Source organism: Fukomys damarensis, unplaced genomic scaffold (assembly GCF_012274545.1).
Source record: "Fukomys damarensis isolate Sample0158 unplaced genomic scaffold, DMR_v1.0_HiC HiC_scaffold_26, whole genome shotgun sequence".
Classification (NCBI taxonomy): Eukaryota; Metazoa; Chordata; class Mammalia; order Rodentia; family Bathyergidae; genus Fukomys; species Fukomys damarensis.
The window spans coordinates 7,234,237-7,255,065 of NW_022900938.1; the positions used below are offsets into that span (position 1 = coordinate 7,234,237).

The 20,829-nt window shown below is 42.0% G+C and overlaps 1 protein-coding gene across 2 annotated transcripts in view; it reads right to left on the bottom strand.

Moving 5' to 3' along the window:
- Window positions 1–1,900: 1,900 nt before the first annotated feature.
- The window catches only part of Nabp1 (nucleic acid binding protein 1), a 75,147-nt gene continuing 56,218 nt past the window's right edge, over window positions 1,901–20,829 (bottom strand). Inside the window, exons 1-7 of one of the 2 annotated variants that reach the window (XM_019209398.2) lie at window positions 13,674–13,743; window positions 10,898–10,969; window positions 9,274–9,349; window positions 8,799–8,868; window positions 7,131–7,573; window positions 5,537–7,025; window positions 1,901–5,341 (exon numbers count right to left, since the gene is read on the bottom strand). In XM_019209398.2, coding sequence (XP_019064943.1) covers window positions 7,404–7,573; window positions 8,799–8,868; window positions 9,274–9,349; window positions 10,898–10,959 — 378 coding nt within the window. In that variant the 5' untranslated portion in view covers window positions 10,960–10,969; window positions 13,674–13,743 and the 3' untranslated portion in view covers window positions 1,901–5,341; window positions 5,537–7,025; window positions 7,131–7,403. Of the gene's footprint in view, window positions 5,342–5,536; window positions 7,574–8,798; window positions 8,869–9,273; window positions 9,350–10,897; window positions 10,970–13,673; window positions 13,813–20,829 lie in introns of those variants that run through there. The other variant, XM_010636879.3, reaches the window with a different exon arrangement.

Sequence of the window (20,829 nt, forward strand, 5' to 3'; positions counted from 1 at the left end):
CAGGCGTGTGTGTGTGTGTGTGTGTGTGCGCACACACGCGTGTGCACATGCACTGGGAAAGCACATGCTGCTGCCGTGGCTTAGTCTGTTTCATTTAGGGATATTTCCCTGCTGACCAAAGCAGGGAGGGGTCTTTGCTTAGAGAGCAATTTAGACATTCTGAGTCTGCCAACTGCAAAGACCAGCCTAGAGTAGGACAAAATCCCCAAAAGCCAAGGGCATTTCTGGCCAACTTATACTTTAAGACTATCACAAATTGAGAATTAAAACCTGAAGAGTTAAAACACCTGAAAACACTCAGATTCCAGTGCACACCCATCTGCTCCAGCCCCACAGGCTTCTTCTCATGCCTGCTACAGGCTCCCACCTCTCAGGACTGCTGGCCAGAGGACTGGTGTTGCCCCAGCGAGCAACTTGCCCCTACCCCAAGCGCCAGTCCTAGACCCGCAAGTGCCCCAGCTCAGCTGGTCTTCAATTCGGCAGGTTTTGCCTCAAGAGTTTGGGTTGCCAGGTGTAAATGTTGATGGAGAAAAACAAAAAAGAGCTGCAACTAAGTTGAAGTAAGGGGTGGAATTTTTAAATGCCAAGGTCTTGGAATTACACTGATGAGATGCACTGAGGGGTTGTGTTTGGGGGTTACCCTTTGGCACAGGTAAAATTGGAGTTATAGAATGTAAGCCTAGAGATGATGTTGGCGTATCTGAAATTTTCCCTCTAAAAAATGATTCTTCTAGTATCCCAAGTGATGGCTACTCAGGCCACGTCTCCTGAAGACCTTTGAGAAAATTTTCCAGGGTGGCAACGCATTACATCTTCAGAGGGGCCCGAGTCTCACAGGGTGACTTGGGTACTTGTTAAAACTCACAAATATACACCTAAAATAGTTGTATTTCTTCGTATATTTTACCATAAAAGGGAGAAATACTGAATTTTAGTAATGGTTGAAATTAGTGAAAAATATACTTGATGGACTTTAAATGTATTAAAATGGGTGAATGAATGGATATTTGATAAGCAATTAGTCAGTGGCACAACGGTGGTGCGCATACAGGTGTTCACACTAACACTCATGGTTGCCTGAACATTCTCATAAAATGTTGAGAAAAGCTACACGGTACTTTTGATCAGAAGCAAATTAATCTGTACTGCAGGATGAAGTGTTATAACTTATATCATTAGACACACACACCCCCAAAAAGCCTCGTGGGCCCATAAGTGGGACTTGTCAGAAGTGCCTGAATCACTGGTGTCCGCTGGTTGGTTTAGCTCTGGGTGTGGATGATAGACTTACTGAGGGAAGACCCACTCTGCGATACAGCCAATAGGCTTGTAGCCCAGATAGAAAAGGGAAAGGAAGGTTTGCTGCCTCCTGCCGGCAGTACTGTGAACTGTTTCTCCTCCGCCACGACCTGCCTGGGAGCTAGCCATGAAATGAAACCTCTACAAACTGAATTGAAATAAACCTTTGCTCCTTTAACTTAGGGTTCTCAGCCTTTGTGCCCCAGCCACGAGAAAGTAAGAAACACAAGAAACCTGAAGGATGTGACTAGGAATAGAGAATTCCTTGCAAGTGCCCTCTGCTTTTCTCTCAGCCAGACCTCTCTGGTACAAACCTTGCCCCCTTTTCCTTGGATTTCACAATCAGGTCCTCACCCTCTGGGCAAAGGTGAGTGAAAACACAGCACAGGGTGGTCAGCTCATTGGCAGAGCTGTGTAATGAAGACTCAAACCCACAGCCATCACAGCAAGTGCCTTCCTATGCCAGAGAAAAGTAAAACCTTGCTTGACTGTTTTAAAAGATGTAGTAATTCATATGAACTGCTTAGTACCCAGTTTTCAACCCTAAGATGTTCTAAATCTTTAATTCTAAAATAACAAACTCATGGGAGGGTAAGGGGGAAATGGGATAAAATGTATTTAAAAAATAAAATTACAAACTCTCTAAAATGGCTTGGAGAAATGATCAGTGTTTATCTCCAAGAAAGGGTTTAGCACTCATTGAGCCTTAGATATGTTTGGCGCACATTGGCTTACACAGTCCTCAGAACCCAGTTGGCACACTGCCCTATTAACCCTATTTTACGAGGCTCATGGAACTAGTAAATAACAGATCCAGGACTCAAACCTACATCTCCTCAGCTCAGAATGCTATTTTCGCCAAAGCAGTCTGACATTTGAAATAGCTTATATTCTGCAAAGCTCACATGCTTACAAGAATAACAGCAATCATTTGGCCAAGATTTTATAAAACATTACTGGGTAAAGGAATAAAATGTGTAAGGGCAGCTTCGCAATCTTCGTTTTCACAAAAAAAAAAAAAAGTGTTTATACTTCCACCAGCGATATTGACAAATTTAAGTACAAAACTTGGCAAATTTTCCCATATTTTCTATAACTTCAGGGGTAATTCAGGATTTAATCTGCTTAACTGGGAGAAATTCACTTTTAATGTCACTGAATATTGCTCACTCACAAACTAGATTTAAACTACCCCTTAATGATCTTCCCTATCATGTTTATGCCATCAAAAATTATCCAATGGGGGTAGGGGAGTGGGGATTTAGCTCAGTGGTTTTGATGCCTGCCTTGCAAGTGCAAGGTCCTGGGTTATTTTACTCTCTGGTCAGGTCAGCCTCCTGTGGGGCTATAAATACTTACAACTGAAGACTAGCACCATATGGCAATCAAACCAGGCCTTGCACACTCTGTGGAAAACATATACAGCTTCTTCTCTGTACAGAGGATCTGTACTGCTCATCACGTGCTCAGAAATACCCTGCCTCCAAACCCACTACTATTCCATTTGGCCAGCCTTCCTTCTCACAATAGGGAATTGAGGGACAGCAGAAGTGCTGCAAAGACGTGCTCACTGAGACATGCAACAAAAGCTGATTTAGATTGGATAACCAAAGTTCAGAGTGAAGAATTTATCTTTACCTCTGTACAGGCTCTGCTGAGGCCATGTGACCCTGCACTAGTGACGTGACCTTAGCATTGGTATAATCTAAATAATTCTGTTTGAACCAAACTCAGAATCTGCAATGCAGAGGCTGTACTCAACCTCTTATCTACATCAGCCCTTGCTATCCATTGTGCTTTCAAGCTACAGCTTTTAAAGCACAACTATCCATGTACAACCAAAAGGTTCGCATATTCTAGCTTCACATAGGGAAAAGAAAACATACATATGTCATTCCAAAGCTATCTAAATTGCTGGAAGGGAGATCTCAAAGGCAGGGAACAGAGATCCTTGGGATGTTTCAAGTGCAGCTCTCCCAACTACAAGTTCTCCCAGGACTAACTAGGTCCAAGCAGCAATCGGGGCATCTCATATGAGTGGTTTACAAACTACAGACATTTTATTCAGCATGTATTCGGTGTTACTCAACATTCCACATTTGGACCAAGTAATTATCCTGTCCAGATGTACACTTGGATGAGTAAAGTACATCAAATGTTTTTAGAATTTCCAGTTGGACCGTCACCTACCTTGCAAGAACAAGGACCCAAGTTTGATCCTGGAAACCAAAAGAAAAAAAAAAATCTTTCCAGTTGGAAATGGTAAAAACAGGCTTTGTCTTTTAGTTGAAACAATAGGTATCACATGATTTTGTGGTTTATCAATGGATTCTCAAAGGACCAAGATTCTATTATAGTGCAATGCTTCACCCAAGCCTTGAGTTGGCTGTTCTAGAATCTTGGGGAACCATAATAAAATTATGTCACCCAACTGTAACTTTTCAAAAGGCTTAAATGAAATGTTAATAGCTTAAGTGTTAAAAAGATCTAGTAATTTTGGATGGGAAATGGAGATATGCTAAATAACTCAGCCTCCTTGGAGAGTGAGGAAGGAGGATTACAAGTTGAAGCCCAGCCTGGGGAAATCAGGGAGACCCTGTGGCATGTAGCTCAGTGTAACAGTCCTGGGTTAAATCCCTACCACCCCTCAAAAGAAGTGTAACGGCTTGTCAGTTGGAGTTCTCTCTAGTGCATACCTTAGCCTGTGATCTGCACTCTGAGAACTATCAATAGACTCTCACTCAGAAGCCTGGAGTAATTTGGTTTCAGTATTTGAATCCTAATAATACATGGGCTGGGGATTCAGCTTAGTGGTTCCAATACTTGCCTAGCAAGCACAAGAACCAAAGTTCAATCCCAGTACCAAAAAAAAAAAACCTGATACACATAAACTTTGAGGCACCTAGAGAATTTAAATATACAGTACCTAGAAAGTAAAATGTTCTTCTAGCTTCTCCCTCAGAGTGTAACACCACTAATAACAGCGCTGTTTTCCAAAGGTCACAATTACATCTCCTCCTCAGCATGCCTCAATTGTTAATCATTACTACTTTTGAAACGTGGGGCTGTTTATCACTGCAAGACGTAATAATAGTAATCAGCTGTACCCTACCAACCACAGGATCCTCACCATTGCCAAGGACCTCGGCCTCCAATGTCCTCACACTGCCCACATCAGAGAATGACTAACCAACTTTTCCAGTGGGAATGTCAACTTTCATCCAAGAGAAGAGAAGGAAAATTTGATTAAAGGGAAAAATAGTAATGGGAAGGTATCTCGAGATTAAAACAGGCATTAGGTTGGGAAGAAAGAAATCTAAGTCACGCCTGGCTCAAGACGGCTCGAAGCAAATAGCCATTATGTAAATGGTATCAGAAAGGGGAAGTTATTTTAGAAACTAGGCTGAACTGCTGTTGTTAACTCCCAGCACGTACCTTCTGTGAAAACTTTTAAGGGCTACTGAACATGTCTCTATACTTTCAGTTTTCATATGAAAGTTACAATTTACTAAGCTCACATGTATTTGCTTTCAGAAGCACTTTTCAACCAAGAAAATTCATTTAAAATGGTAGATGACAGAAAGCGGCAAGTATCAGACTGCTCAAATTTAGAACAGAGTTAAGACTAGAGAAAAAGCCAAAGGGGAGCAGGTCCCCTACAGGAAGTCCTGAGTGTTTAAACATCCACGGGAGAGCGCCTTCGAGCCTTCAGTTCACAGTCACCTGGCAAATGGGTCTCATCTCCTGTCCGTGATGCACAGCTCACCCCCCAGACCTGCCCAGACACGACACAGCCTGGCTACGTCAGGCTCTGATGCACTCGGAACTGGGGCCCAATCCTAGCACGGTGCATTTCTACACTAAGTGTTTTTTGTTTCACTCGGTGGTGTATACATTTATTTCAATGTCGCCAGCTGAAAGCGCCAGGGAGGAGGAAGGTGGAAACTCTTCCTCTTAACTTCTTGATGAGTGCTGTCCAAGCAGGCTGGTAAGGCAAATACTACGAACTGTAATTCCCTTGGCCTTGGTTTTGGAGACTTCCCTTAAGAAAAGAGAAACTTGTTAATAATAAAACCACAGAACAAGGTTAAATTATCATGGCAAGCGTCGATCACAAAAGCATGAGTTAATCTCAGTATGTTAAATGATGATGACCCCTCCACAAGTTTTTCTCCTGCTCTCAAGCGGATTAGACATGTGACTGCTTATTATCTACCAGAAATCACTGAGTACTTACTCAAGTCCGACACAGCTCCAGAAAGCAGCTCCTTACTTCTTCATTGGGCAGAACCTAAGGCCGAACAGCACCAAGCCTAAACCATCAGGCGTCAACTTACTATGAGGAGGAGAAAAGATCAGAAATGCACGTACGGCAATCCATGCCTGGCAGCGTTCTAATAGCGCCCGACTGCAGAATTCTTCCACAGCCACCTTCACCACTGTGTTCTCCCACAAATGACCTAAAGATGTCGTTGCTCCTACCTCTAGACTTTAAAAATTAGATACTAATTTTTAGTTTCTTATCCAAAACACATTCATCTATTCTGGTCCCCAGATGTCTTGTGAGATATTCTGAAATTTAACAAAACCAAATTTACTATAATCACTAATATATGAAATAAATGGAATTGCTTTCCCTTAACATAAAGATCTCAGAACTCCCCCAAGGTTGCTTCCCCTGAACACTCCTCACAGAGCCTCACATAGTTATGTATCAAAGTATCTGCAAGATACACTGAGTTAGACCCCAAAAGCCTGGCATATGTTCATATTCAAATGCTATGGAAATTCACACGAGATCCATTTAAAACTCGCAGACAAGTGACAAACGCAGGGCAGGGCTAAGTCACTGCCAGTTGAAGTTGTCATAACAACCACAGCTAAGATGTACTGGGCTCTCCACTTTAAGGCACTGAAAGAGCAAAACTTAGGGATAGCTGTTAACATGAGCTTAAGTTTTATTCAAGAGATATTTTAAAAGAGGTGAATTCTAACAAAGTTTACGAGTTACCCACCCTACAGTAAAGAGAAGTGGGTACCACTTATGACACACAAATTCCAACTTAACATTTCTGAATAAAGCTATGATTTGAGAGTCATTTAACTTTTGCTAATAAGGCTATCGAATTGTGTTCCGAAACTGACCACACACAGGTATCCCTCTCAAATAAAGGAGGTGCCGAGGATTTTCACTTCAGGCTGAGTACCTCTGAGTACTTCGGGTTTGTAACTTGAGACTGAGTATTAATTACTACATGAATTCAATTTGAATCACCTTCACTATGTTTATCTACCACAGTTATTTTTTAGAATTAGGGCAATGTTTTGTGACTTTATGATGTTTTCAAATTATACAATTATATATGGCAGTCTCAAAAATATTCAAGGTCTGTTTGTAATTTCTCTTCAATGTAATCTACGTTAATGAATATTAAAGCAATTGCAGCTTTCTCTAAAGATTCTGTTACTGTACAGATCACATTCTATTTCATAATTCTGATAGAGACTGTCTCCTGGCCTGGTAATAACACAAATACGTTTTCTAGTAATAAACAAGAATTTAGGATGACTCGGTCCTGGGAAAATCTTAATGGCAGTCACTCACTAGTCAGTCGCTCCTTCAGTCAAAAACACTCAGAAACTGCTGCCACCCTTGACCGAGTTTCTGGTCTTTAGTTTTTGTTTCTATTTTTGCTGGTTATTGCTTTAGTTGGCAACATCTGGATCTAAAACATAAGAACATCTCCATGAAGTCTAATGTCAAATATTACAAAATTTACACAGAAGACAGACTCATAGAGGCCATAAAGCTGATGTCTTCAGTAACTCACCCTTGAAATGGGTGCAGGATTTTCAGAGAGGATATTCTGTAACATTTTACTCAAAAAATAAATGCCCCTACTTTTCAGAGTGTTCCCTTTCTTCACGAGGAGACCGAGCAGCTTAACATTTTTGCTATAAAAACCAACCACTCTCGAACAAAAATGTAAAAAGGAAACCAATGAAGAACATATTTTGTTTCACAGTTAACAATAAATAAAAGTGCAATAAGTGTTCAAGTAGGGCACGTAGTTTAAAAACTACATGTGACTATTTGGCGTAGGTCATCTCTTAAAGGCTCTTCGAGGGTCCCTGCTACTACTTATTGTGGTCATGACTGTTTGATTATCAGCTGCTGCTGGCAGTTGTGGACTGACAGGTCCTCGGCCATTGCTTCTACCAGCACAGGACACCTGGTATCTCCTTGATTCAGGACCAGTTTGAACACCATTGCCTAAGAGAGAATACAAAACATGGGTCATTGTTGTAGAAGTGGTTTACAGTAGGCTACAAAAGTACACGACTAGAAGTCCCAACATATGTTATAATACTTACGACTATCAGGAAAAAGACACATTTTTATATTGAAAAGGACAACCAGAGCCAGGGATTTAGCTCAGTGGTTCCACCACCTGCCTCACAAGCACAAGGACCAGATCCCCAGCACCAAAAAAAAGAACATCCAATGTACACTCTAGGTCTTTACAAGTGTATTGCTATTACAAATACAGTCACTTAATGCTGTATTGATAGTGGGGAGGAAAAAACCCAAATCAGGCAACAAAACTGGAGATAAAGTAGGAAAAAAACATAGATACACATACTGCCTGTCAAGAGCTTTAAAAAAAGGAAAAAAGTATTTAGCTACTGTCATTAGGCTTGGACATGATCACTGTTTCCAAACAGACAATGTACACCTCATTCTTTTTAGGCAGACAGCAGTTACCCAGTTTCCCATAATGTGGTATCAGCTGTGCCAAAACGTGCTATCCAGCCATGTAAAATGCTGGCCACCCTACTGAGCACTAGCCAGAATCTTCTCAGTTATTCAGGAAAGGCTCAAAAGACCTTTCACAGGGAACAAGGACCATGAGCAAGACATCTGATGGAAAAAAGGCTAATCTTTCAAAGCCATGCAGCTTCAGGAATTAATTTACTATTACTCTCCAGGTGTATCATTCTGAAGACAGGGCACCAAAATAACTTGTATATCTACTGTAAATAAGCACGAATTCACAGAAGTTTTATAAAGAGAAAAAAACAGTACTTCATCTCTTCACAGGTACCACCCAAGGTCAGTCTTTGTTATTAGGTGCCATTCACTGATGAATTCAGAGTAACCGGTCCAAACGCTAAACACAGAATGCGTTCACTACCAATCAGCATGCAAGTGTACCTGCCTTCTACAATCAGTTCACCCGAAGACTTGGCTTTATTCGTCGTTCACCTTCAGCACTGCCTTATGCCTACAATCACTATTTTTCCTGAGTCTAGTTTTTTAAGATGGGGTCTTGCTGTATTGCTCAGGCTGGTCTCAAGCTCAGTGGCTTAAGTGACCCTCCCACCTGTTTCAAGCAGCTGGGACTACAGGCATGCACAACACCTGCCTTTCTCTAGATCTTTCATAACTATAGTTTCTACACTTCAATTTCACAAATATGCAAAAATAAAAATCTTACCCACTGGTCCAAAGATACCTGTACCAGTATTACTACTGTTCACAGAATTCGTCTTCTGTTCACTGTGGGCCTAAAAAAAAAGTTTTAAGTTCACCAGATGAAGTTTTTTTACTATTATAAAATTTATATTATTATAAAATTATTTTTTTAACATGAAAGGCTTTTAAATTTTGCTTTTAACAAATTTTTTGTAAAGATCTGTCCAAGTCCATCCAACTGCCGAGAGAGCTGAGGATGTCTGCCAAGCCGTTCACAGCTTATGAGACCCTCAATTTCCTGTGTGACGCAGTGCTGTGTGTCACACAAACTGTAACTGGAGCATTATACACTCTCCAGACTCACAAACAGGTGTAATAAAGACTCTAAGTGCCTTCCTTACACTGCAGACATAACAGGGTTAACCTAATCAAAGAATCATAATATAAAGTCAAATTAGCCCAATCCAAGAAATATACTGCACATGTGGATTAGTTACCCCTTTGTTTGGCTGTCCTCGATAATCTGGGTTGGGCTCACTGAAATTTGGCACTTCTGAATAAACCATACAGAATCTGCAAGAAAATAAAGGACAAGTTAAATGACATCTGAAATGAATCAGCCTTTCTATATATAGCACCCCTGCCTTACGGGAATAATTTAGGTATCAAGTAAATTAGCACCTGCTAACTAATGTTATCATTTACAACTCACATTTCCTAAATGATTACATCCATAAAAACTGCCAATATTTGACTGCAACACATAAAATGCTCTATTTTGTACTTAAATTCTTTTTTTAGAAGTGCAAAATATAAATCATGTCAAAGATCAAGAACAGAGCAGCACATCTTTGTCTGGTTTTCCACACAGGCTGACGCTAGTGAACCGCGCTTGGGTTCCAGACGGGCGTCTCCAGCAGTGTGATGGACGTACACTGACCACTCACACGCTCATCCCGTCCCTCTGCACCAATCACTGTGAATCTGCAAAGATAATCATCCGAGGTTAACAGAGGGTTCCGGTGACAAAGGCAGACCAGTGGCTAGCAAGCTACCAGCTTATCCTGGAGCTTCTTACAAAAGCTCCTGACAGGATGTGCACCAGGTTTACAGGTCAGCGTTTTCTTAGGTCCTCACCCCACTAATTAATTAGAAACTAGAAGCAGTTTTGGGAAATCCTTAACTGACCCTGACAAAGAGCAGTCAGGGATCAAGGGACCTCCATTGCTGTAAACCCCGCAGTACACAAGAAGGTCGGGAAGGCTTAGTAATACCAACCTAACACCTTTCAGCATACAACTCTAACAACAGTACTCTGAAAAAGCCCCATTTTCCTTCAAATGAAAAACAGTGTTAGATCAGTTTCTGATCTTTAAAAGCTTGTGAAATTATTATTGAAAACATTTTCTAAAGAACCTTACTCCGTTAGTGTGAGTTTCTCTCCCCACCACCCTGGTGCCATCTGTAGTTTCTCTCTCTAAACATCCTCCGGCTTGATGGGCATTCGCCAATGGTCTGGCTCACTGCCGATACCAAACTTTACGAGTGCCACCCAAAAGTCTAGGCTATATGGAGGCAGTTACCTTTACACCCCTAGAGAGGATGGTTCCTCCAGGCCAGGGTGGCGATCTTAGCAGGGTAGCAGTGTATGGAAGCTCGCATTGCGGCTGCCTGCACCGTACCTAGACTGTGAATAAATAGAGGACTTCAGTTTTCATTGCCTAAAGTCCTCTTCACAGAGTACAAATTCACCCATGCACCGAGAAAAAGGAAATTTGACTCTATGGCCCGAAACTTACATCTGATTTCTAGTCTGGTGAGCCACTAAAAAAAAAGAATTTACTCAAATGACACCTCAAAGATGTATATTCCTAAAGCCTACAGAAATGGTCCCACCAGGCTAGTGTCAACTGCTGCTCCTTACTCTTTGCCAGGAAAAAATGCCATTCTAAACCACAGGAAATGGTACTCCTAGCTGCTGAACAGCTTAGAGAACAACGCTGTTGACCACAGTTTATCTATCAAAAAGGCCAAGGAAGTGGTTTATAGCTTGTACCTACCAATATCTGAAGACGTTAAGTGTAACTTACTCCCTTATGTGGAGTGCATTTTAATACTTACTCCCCAATTTTCTGAAGTTCACCACCCCTTCCAGTATAAAGTGTCAGGCATCCTTTCCACATGGACGCGTACCTAGAGAAAAGAGACAGAGTCAGTTTCCTGGAGATGAGTTGATTTCCATGCTGTCGTTTTTTGAGCTGGAGTCAAGCCGTTTGTTTCACACAGTAAATCAAATACTTGATGAACTTAACTACTAAGGCCAAATCATGACATCACTGTCTAAATTATAACCCTAAAAAATAAGCCCTTTTGTAAAGCAAGAATTGTTATATGCAGGTGATGCTATCTTCAATTAACAAAAGAACAGCTTTTAATGGCAGGAATTTAAGAAGTTATTATTGTCTTTCAGCCATAAGATATATAAAATTGGCACCTTAGTATTTACTTTTACACTGACAGGGCCTAGAAAGGTACCAATGTAACAGTTTTCTTTCTTCTTCTATAAGGCACAGGTTTTCCACATAACTGAAAATTTGGCAGAATTTAATCAAACTACTAAAAAAAAAAAACAAAGCTGGAGCCACAAACCTTTCGCCCACCTGCAATTCCAACTTTGCAACATTTAATACCAACCAGGCTGAACAACTGTTTACTCTGAAAGTCAATGTTCTAAAATCAGTCCAAGGTTTGGTTTTCAATGGCTTTTCTGTAACTACCATGGTAACTTGATGCCTTTTAAAATGACACAGCTAAATAACAACCAAATATAGCACTGGCTTGTCTTCCAATATAGGTTAACAAAAACTCACTAGTTTACATTTTACAGTTCTCATTTTAGTAAGAGTTATTAAAGACTCCACTCATCTCAAGTTATACAAATAATTACTTAGGAAGCAAGGGCATTAACACTTCACCTTACTATAGTAAACATTAATGCATATTTGGAGAAAAAAACACTTAAGTAATTATAACTAAAATATTTAACTTGCACTTATTTAAGAAATGAAAACACTGCAACCAGTTTTGCAGGGGCTACAAACATGCCAATATCTCAAATTAGCCATCCTTTAAAATGTTAGATATGCCTGCTTTCAAAGGCCACTTTTCTGCAGCTGGGTGTGGTGGTGCACGCCTGTAATCCCAGCACTTGGGAGGCTGAGACAGAAGGAGGATCACTGTGAGTTCGAGACCAGCCTGGGCTACATAGTGAGTTCCAGGTCAGTCTCAATACATAGTGAGACCCTGTCTCAAAAAAACACCAAAAAGACCAAAAGCCAGAATTTAAGGGTCTAACAACAGGCCACACGCCAAGCAGTGTGTTATCTTACATAAGGTACATTTATTCCCATCATACAGGAGTGGTTACTGAAGCAGGGAGGTAATTTATTTCCCAAAGCTACGATGAAGGAGTAAACACAGCTTCCTCAGTTCTGAATTGTTTCAAATTGTGATCCTCAGTAACTGTGCTCCTTAAATATTATACCTACAAAGTTTAGTTTTTTGACAAATTTTTTAATGGGAACACTACAGATTATGAACTATTTTTAACGAGATGCTGTTTTCAGTATTAAAATACTTTTAATCACTAGATCACTGGATAAAAGATATTCTGGGAGCAAGAAAACTTCAATTATACTAATCCTCAGTACATCCTCCCATGTAGAAATTCTCTTTTGTGTAAGTTAAACATGTGGAAGTTTAAAAGACATAATTACTGTCATAATGAGTCAGAGTCAGTGTATGAAAATAAAATGTCGAAGTCCTGACTGTCATTTCCTGCTTTGCTGATTCTCTACCTCACTTCCTGCATGTTGGAAGGCCTGTAAGACAGCATCAACTAGCTCTAAGTTCCTACACACAGGGCTGGCAGTGCTGCTGATTCTCAGGCCAACCCCAACCTCCACCTACTCTTCCCAAAGTTATGATGGATACATTATGACAATGCTGTTGATCACAAAGCTTCCAGATTTTTTTTTTTTTTTTTTTTTTTTTTGTACCGGGGTCTAACTCTGGTTCTTCCACTTGCAAAGCAGGAGGCCGGCACCACTGAGCTAAATCCCCAGCCCTCCACATCTATTTTATCTTCCTACAGTTCGGTAAATTTTTTAAAGAAGTCTAACAAACAAAAGTGCTAAGCTATTTTGTAAAGCCATCAATCTGCCAAATAAATCTTCTGCATGGAGGTGCCACTGATGTTGTTCTGGTCAAACATTTTCTGCATGTCATTTAGTTTTCATACAACAGAAAACAGAAAATCGTATTTAAGAATGTACCTTCCAGCCTGGCGCAGTAGCACACACCTGTAATACCAGCACTTGGGAGGTTGAGTCAGGAGAATTGCCAGGAGTCCGAGGCCTGCCTGGGCTACACGGTCTTAACTTTTTCTGAGTACATAGAAAATGCTAAATTTTCAAGTTTTCATTTACATCCGCATCATCTAACTAATGCCAGCACAAGTAAAATACTGGCAGGCTCTCAAGTCATTAAAAAGGGAGGAAATGGAAAAGAAATGAATATCCTGAATTAAATGCTTATTGAAAGAGAGGAATTTTGGACTTTATCAATATACTAAAAAAGACTCCGTTCCCAGAACAGTATTTAAAAATACAACTAATCTGTCAGTTGTGGGGAAGAGGGTGGATCTGGTGCCTGAAAACAAGAGTTTGTCCCGAAGCGGTGTAGCACCCAATACTGTCAAAGGGACTCAGAAGTCCGAACTTGAGAACTTGGGGGTCCCAGGGAGTTCCTGGGAACTTCGGAGCTTGGCGCTGAGGCGGGCAGGAGGCCGGTGGAGCGGGCGCTGCGCTCCCGCACCCCTCCCTGTGTGTGCACCTACCCTCTGGTCAACCGAATAATATCCCCCGGCTGGATAAGACCTCCGATCTCATCCCACACAGAAATAGTGATGCTGCCCGTTTTATCTGCCACTTTGCACGATCTCACTTCATGGCCGTCTTTGGTTTTGGTCACGCGTCCTGCGGAGAGTGAGAAACCGAGAGGAAGGCTGTGTTAGAGGAGGGCGTCCAGATGGGCGCCCCAGCTCCGGCAGCTGGAAGGTGGGACCGGCTGGGCCGCGTGGGGGGGCTGCGGACCCCACTTACCTATCTCCAGCACAATAAAGACGACATTTAAGTTTTTCTGTCCGGGCTTAATGTCTTTTTGGTGGTGTGGCTGATGGTGGTGGGGCTACTCTTGATTAGGGGGTGAAGAAGGTCTCTTTGAGGTGATTTTTGGGTTATGTTTTAAATTTACATGTTTATTTTTAATAAGTGATGTGAGTAGTTTCACATGGTTCGTAATCCAAGAGGTGCATAAAAACACACAGTAGCCAAAAAGTGAAAACAACCTCAGTGTCTACACACAATAACCGGGTAAGAAAAATGTGGTAAATCAGGAATCTTAAGGACTGGGGATGTAGCTCAGTGGCACCGCACCTGCCTGGCAAGCACAAGGTCCTGAGTTCAATTCCCAGTACCAGAGGGGGAAAAGAAAAAACAGAACTCTTAAATGTCCTCTGACTCTACAAAGGAATGGACTGTTGTTGACATGGTTACAAGGTCTGATGAGCCTGGAAGACATTGAAGGAAGCCAGAAACAAAGGTTTCTGAGATTGCATTAACAGCCAGAATACATAAATGGATAGAGAGAAACCCCCCGGGCTGTCGCGGGCCCCGCCCCCCTCAACTGTCCAATCCACGATCGGCTGGGCCCGCGTGACGTCATCCTGCCCCGCCCCGCCCTGCGCGACAGGTATGTGCGGTTCCGGGAGACCGGCTTCCTTCCTCGGCTCTGAGGCGCTCCCCACCCTGGCTTTTAGCCCGCTGTCCCGAGGATCGGTGGAGTTTGGGACTCAGTAAAAGTGAGCCGTAGGGTAGGAACAGGGCAACGCTTGGGTGGTCGGGATCGCAGGAAAACAGGCTGGGATGGTGAACGTGTCCGGGGCTGCTGGACTGGAATTTTCTTTCCTGGCCGGAAGGGAACTTGGAAACCAGTTCAGCTTCCACATTTTAGGCATTTTAAATTGGGTTCCAGAGGAAGGAAGTCGTTCACTAGTGACCGAACAGCTCCCTGTAAACAGGCAGGACCTCAGCACCGATCAACCACTTTTCACTGGGTTGTACCGAGCAGGTGGACAGGAACTTAGTTCACTTCCCTTTGCCGACGACGTCTCAGTTTGCCTTAGCTCGTCCCAGCGTGAGTTTTCTCTGAATTTGAGCCTGTTTATATACAACCAAAAAAGTATACAACAGCAAAGAGAAATACTGCAATACTGGAGGAAAAAAGGACGTGTACTTCGAGACAACAAACCTGGGCTTGAACCATTACAACTGGTTAACCTTCCTATGATTTAAATCACCTGGAAAGTAAAACCAGGGTCTCTGCAGTGTAGAAGATGAAACTGGACCACGGTTGTCCCACTAATGCCTAGCAAATAGGTAGAGGCTTAATATTTCACCCTTACCGGTTTTCTATTTTAAAAGAAATAATATCTGAAACTGTGATTATTGAATCTGCTCATCAAGTCTGTATGATGAGTACTAATTTTAATCTCCATTTTATGGATGAGGAAATTCACCAGAGGCTTCATAGCTGGAGCGAGGCCAACTAAATTTTTGAATCTAGGCAATCTTTACCCCAAGGTAAGTAATTTTTAGACTTAAACTGCAGTGGTGGAATTTTTAAGAGTCGGAAATAGATTGAAGAAATAAAGTAGCAGCAGGATAATTGTAAGGCTTTGAAGAATCCTCTAGTTAAAAGTCTGGTAGAAAAACGTACGCAAATCATCTCCTTTCGAAATATTTTTAGACAAACCACCACTTCTAAATATCTGCAAACAAGCAGCATAAATGTACTGTTGCCCTAGAAAATAGTTTCTAAAACAATCACGACATAAGACCAAGACATTCCTAAGGAAGCAGAGGTTTTAATTTCAGAGACTAGTCCTGAGTGCAAAAACAATGATGTAACACAGCAAAGTGGTGTAAAGTAATAATACGAGCTTGATTTCAACCTCAGATGAAAACACAACATCTGATTAGGGGCCAGACTCGGGGCTCCCATCTCCCAGATAAGAACCTTGGATTCTCCTGAGGTTATCTGACAGTCATTTCCATTGGATTGTCCTCAAAAACCTCATAGAAGCAATACTTAAATGAGATCATAGAAGCAATACTTAGATCTTTTTAAAGGTTTGATGAGCTTTTTAAAAGATAACCAATTAAGGATGTTGAACAGACTGGCCAAATATGAGCCAAAAAAAAAAAATGTAGCCCCTGTAAATTCTCATTTTCTCCAGAAAGAGGGTGAGGTAGTGCTGCTTAGAACGGTTACACTGATATTTTATAAAGAGGAACCAGAAGTTTCTGCAAGAGCGGAAGGGCGTGCCCAGCCCTACCCAATCCACCCTCCCCCTAAACCCAGCTGAACTTCTACTTCCTTCCCTACCAGCTCAGCAGAAAGAAAATGGCAGCCACGTGGTTTCTCTTCAACAGAACTAAAGGCAGCCTTGAAAAACAAGACAGTGTGGGCGGTAGAGGAGCTCTTCAGCTCGGGTTAGGTGGTTTCACCTACTCCCAAATCACTCCTTAAAGGTAGTGGCTAATAAAAACAGAAGGGGGCACGGCTGGGAATTTGGCTCAGTGGTTCTGAGTTCCATCCCAGGTACCACAAAAAAAAAAAAAGCCGGGCATGGTGGCGCACGCCTGTAAACCCAGCACTCGGGAGGCTGAGGCAGGAGGATCGCTGTGAGTTCGAGGCCAGCCTGGGCTACATAGTGAGTTTCAGGTCAGTCTCAATTACATAGTGAGATCCTATCTCAAAAAACCAAACAAAAAGAAAAAGAAGGGGGTATCCAGGAGAACTACTGCTATGCACATATCTTCCCTAATAGTAATCTGTCTTTCAAGAGGTAAGTCCCGCACAGCCCACCCGGTGAGGGCGTAATGATTACATCACTGACTTGTCAGCATATGTGTAAGATCACTTCATAGTCTTCTAAAGCTTTGGGAGTCTACTTCTTACAGCCAAAACATAAACTTGTTGTAAGACTCTTTATGTATGGAATCTCAACACTACAACCCCAACAACGGGGTTGTGTAGTGAGAGCCAATCCTGTACTATAGCAGGACATCTGCCGGGATCGTGTACAGTGTAAACCTCGTCCAGCACCCGGATCCCATGCTCACTCCCAGGTTTAAAGGTTTCTCGCATTACCAAGTATATTTTCACTCTGTTTGCACTGTCCATCTATTTAAAATTGTTATTCCAATAAAACAGTTTGCCAGGTAATGTTTTTGATACCAGAAGGATTGTCTGGTAAAATTTAACGATAAAAAATTAATAACCACAGTGTTGTCACATTACAAAGAATCCACTTTATAACATAATGGGCAAGGTTAAAAAAAAATCTTAATCTCTTTAAAAAGATTTAACTGAGCTGGACCTAGTGGTGCACACCTGTAATCTCAGCACTAGGGAGGCTGAAGCAGGAGAATTGCCAAAGTTCAGGGTCAGCCTGGGCTACATAGTGAGTTCGAGGCCAGCCTGAACTACATAGCAAAACCCTGTCAAAAAAAAGAGAAATTTTTTAAATTACAAAAGAAGGGGGATTTAACCAAAAGCAGCAATAGCCATACAAATTGTGTTTACAAAGCATTCAAAAATCCAATTAAGCATTTAGATAATCAAAGAAAGTCACTTTTAGGACAAATAACTTGCTTTAAAGAAGAAGTTATTGTATGTATCAGTAGGAGAGAAAATAAGTTTTCTGTTAATGACTTTCTTTTGCTATATGCCAGGCATTTTACACTTACAAGCACTTCGTACTTAATAAAGTATGTGAAGTGATTGTTCTTACTTTGTAGTAAGTTATAGAGCTGGGATTTAAAACAGACATAAATTTAACTTTTTCTTAGATTATCAAAATAGGTAACTGGAGCTGGACGTGGTAGCACACGCCTGTGATCGCAGCACTCAGGAGGCTGAGGCAGGAAGATCGCTGTGAGTTCGAGACCAGCCTGGGCCACAAAGTGAGTTCCAGGTCAGTCTCAACTACATAGTAAGACTCTGTCTCAAAAAAAATAAATAAATAAATAAATAAATAAAAGCTTACTATCCTTTTCTACTTTAAAAACTCTAGTTCCATGCTATCGTTCACTTCCAGTTTACTGCTTCCAGTTTACTGATTTCTCTGCCTACTATTAATATGTGCCATGTCTTAATTATTGTTTATTTATTTCTATTTATAATTCTTCAGCATTTCATAAGGTCTATACCAGCCTCCATCCCACCTTATATAAACCTTCTTCAACCATCTACTTTATTTTACCGGAATCTTTTTTCCCCCCTGAGACAAGGGTCTCTCAGAAGACGGAAAAGGGAAGTGAGGCAGGTAGGTTGGAAAGTCCTGATGGTGGGCCATGCCCGTTGCCTGCACAGCCAAACCATGAAGGGCAGGGTTCCTGTTCTGTTGGGCAAAAACCTGAGGAACCAGACAAGAGCAGTGAGAGGTAACTGGCTTCTCCTTTTAGGGGAACTCCACCTTCAAGGAGAATATTACAGAAATGTCTCTGGTGACTTAGCAGCTTAGCTACCCCATGTAGGTGGGATGAATAGAGGAAGTGGTGTGGAAACTTGGAAGGGGACATTGGAAAGCAAACATTGTGAAAATGAGAAAAAGGTGGATCCTATTCATTAGGGTAAAGTTGTAGCAGCCCAGAGAAACGACATCAAAGAGCAAACCTCTTCATGCAGAGGCTTGAAGAAGGAAGCTCCTTTCTTCCTGGTGCAGTCCCAAGGTGAGCAGTACAGGTTCTTGGATCCTCTATGCCTTGCAGTCACTCAAGGACCCAGATTGAATCCATTTTCCACTTTGGCCTTCTCTAAGGCGACCCCATGGGCAAAGTTGGGTCATCCACATGCAGTGCTCCGACCCCTAGAAGGAGAGGGACTCTGAGGCAAGTGACTTAGCTTTTAAGGTGGAGATGACTCAGAAATGACACGCAGCTTCGGGTCACACATTTCCCCCACTTACATCCCCTTAGCCACAGTGCTAACACCGGGGATGCATTACCTTCTCCTTTTTCTTGAACTTGAGCACAGGAGAGTAAGGACCATGACCTCATTAAAAACATTAACTTTTTCTGTATGAAGATGTCTTTGTGTTACTTTTCTCGGTGCTGAGACGGGATACTCAATACCCAAATTTAAAGGAGGACGGTTTTATTTAGCTCACAGTTGGTAGAGGTCCAGTCTGTAATCAGCTGCTCCAAAGCAGGGTGGCCTGGCAGGGGGGCGCCACAGAGACAAGCAGGAGACAGCAAAAGCAACAGGAGAAGTCTTTCCACCCCCTTCATCCTATCCAGACTGCTTAGGGCAGGCAGCACTCACAACGTTAGTCCTAGTGCCCTCGGGCCTGGCACTGCGCCACAAGTCAGCCACACACCCTAGATTCAGTCACCTCTGAAAAGCCCCGCCCAAGACCTCGTAGACTTTGGGGGGGCATCGAGACCCAAGCCATAATGGTCTTTATTATTTTCCAGAGTGCCACAACAAAATACTAAAAATGGGGTGGTCTGAACAACAGAAGTGTCTTTCCTCACTGTTCCATAGTTAGATGCCAAAGATTATGGAGTCAGTAAACTGGGTTTCTCACCCCTTCCTTTTTTGCGCGCCAAGAGCCAGCGTGTCTCCAAGGGTTCACGTGGCATTTCCCCTTTGCACGTGGGTTCCTGGTCACTGTGTTTGTGCAAATGTCCTTCCTTCTAAGGAAATCCATGTCACGTGTGGTGGTGCATGCCTGTAATCCCAGAACTCAGGAGGTGGAGGCAGAAGGATTGGTATGAGTTCAAAGCCAGTGAGTCCAAGGCCAGCCTGAACTACATAGTGAGAACCTGTCTCAAAACAAGGAAATCCAGGGGACCAGAGATTTAGCTCAGTGGTGCTGCTGCCTGCCTTGCCTTGCAAGCACAAGGTCCTGAGTTCAATCCCCAGTACCAAAAAGAAAGAAAAAAGTCATTTTGGATTAAGACAGTCCCAACATTGTAATTTATTTGTTTGTTTGTTTTTTTGTACTAAGGATCAAACTCGGGTCCTTGTACTTGCCAGGCAGGCAGCAGCACCACTGAGCTAAATCTCCAGCCCAAGAATAAGCATTTTAAATGTAGTGAGAAGGTTAGACTGGAGATGGCCTTCATTAGCTCTTCCCCCCCCCCTTTGGTTTTTTGAGACAGGGTCTCACTATGTACTTGGGACTGACCTGGAACTCACTATGTAGCCCAGCCTGGTCTCGAACTCACAGTGATCCTCCTCTTGCCTCAGCCTCCCGAGTGCTGGGATTATAGGCGTGTACTGGCCCAACATTCTAATTTAAAATTTATGTCAATCACCTCTTTAAAGGCTGGTCTCCAAATAAAGTCATATTTTGAGGTATTGAGGATTTGAGGCTTCAACATAAGGATTTTAGGATAGACACAATTCAAAGTCCATAAAACATCTTTATTATTATTTTTGCTGCTTATAAAGATAATTTTATGTTTTTTAGAAGCAAATTATGCAGAAAGATGTATATAGAAAGTGAATTATCTCCTATCATCTTAGCCTTCATGATAATTCCCAAGAGTAAGGAGTGATGGAAATTTCTTAAACAAATGAGTAAGCAGTGGGTGCTTTTCATACTATCCCTGAAGAAGTTAGACACTGAGAGGCTAGGCAACATTTTTAAGGTCACAAAACTAGTTAATGAAAGGAGGGTCAAAACCCAGTTCTATTGATTTCTCATCCAATATTCCTTCTACCATCCTATGCCAATTCCTTTCTTCTTTTTTCTTATTATTGAATATTCATGATCACCATTTTAAATATTAAAAGGGGTAAACCAGCCAGGAGTGGTGTCGTATGCCTGTAATCCCAGCACTCAGGAGGCTGAGGCAGGAGGATTGCTGTGAGCTCAAGACCAGCCTGGGCTACATAGTGAGTTCCAGGCGTCCCACCTA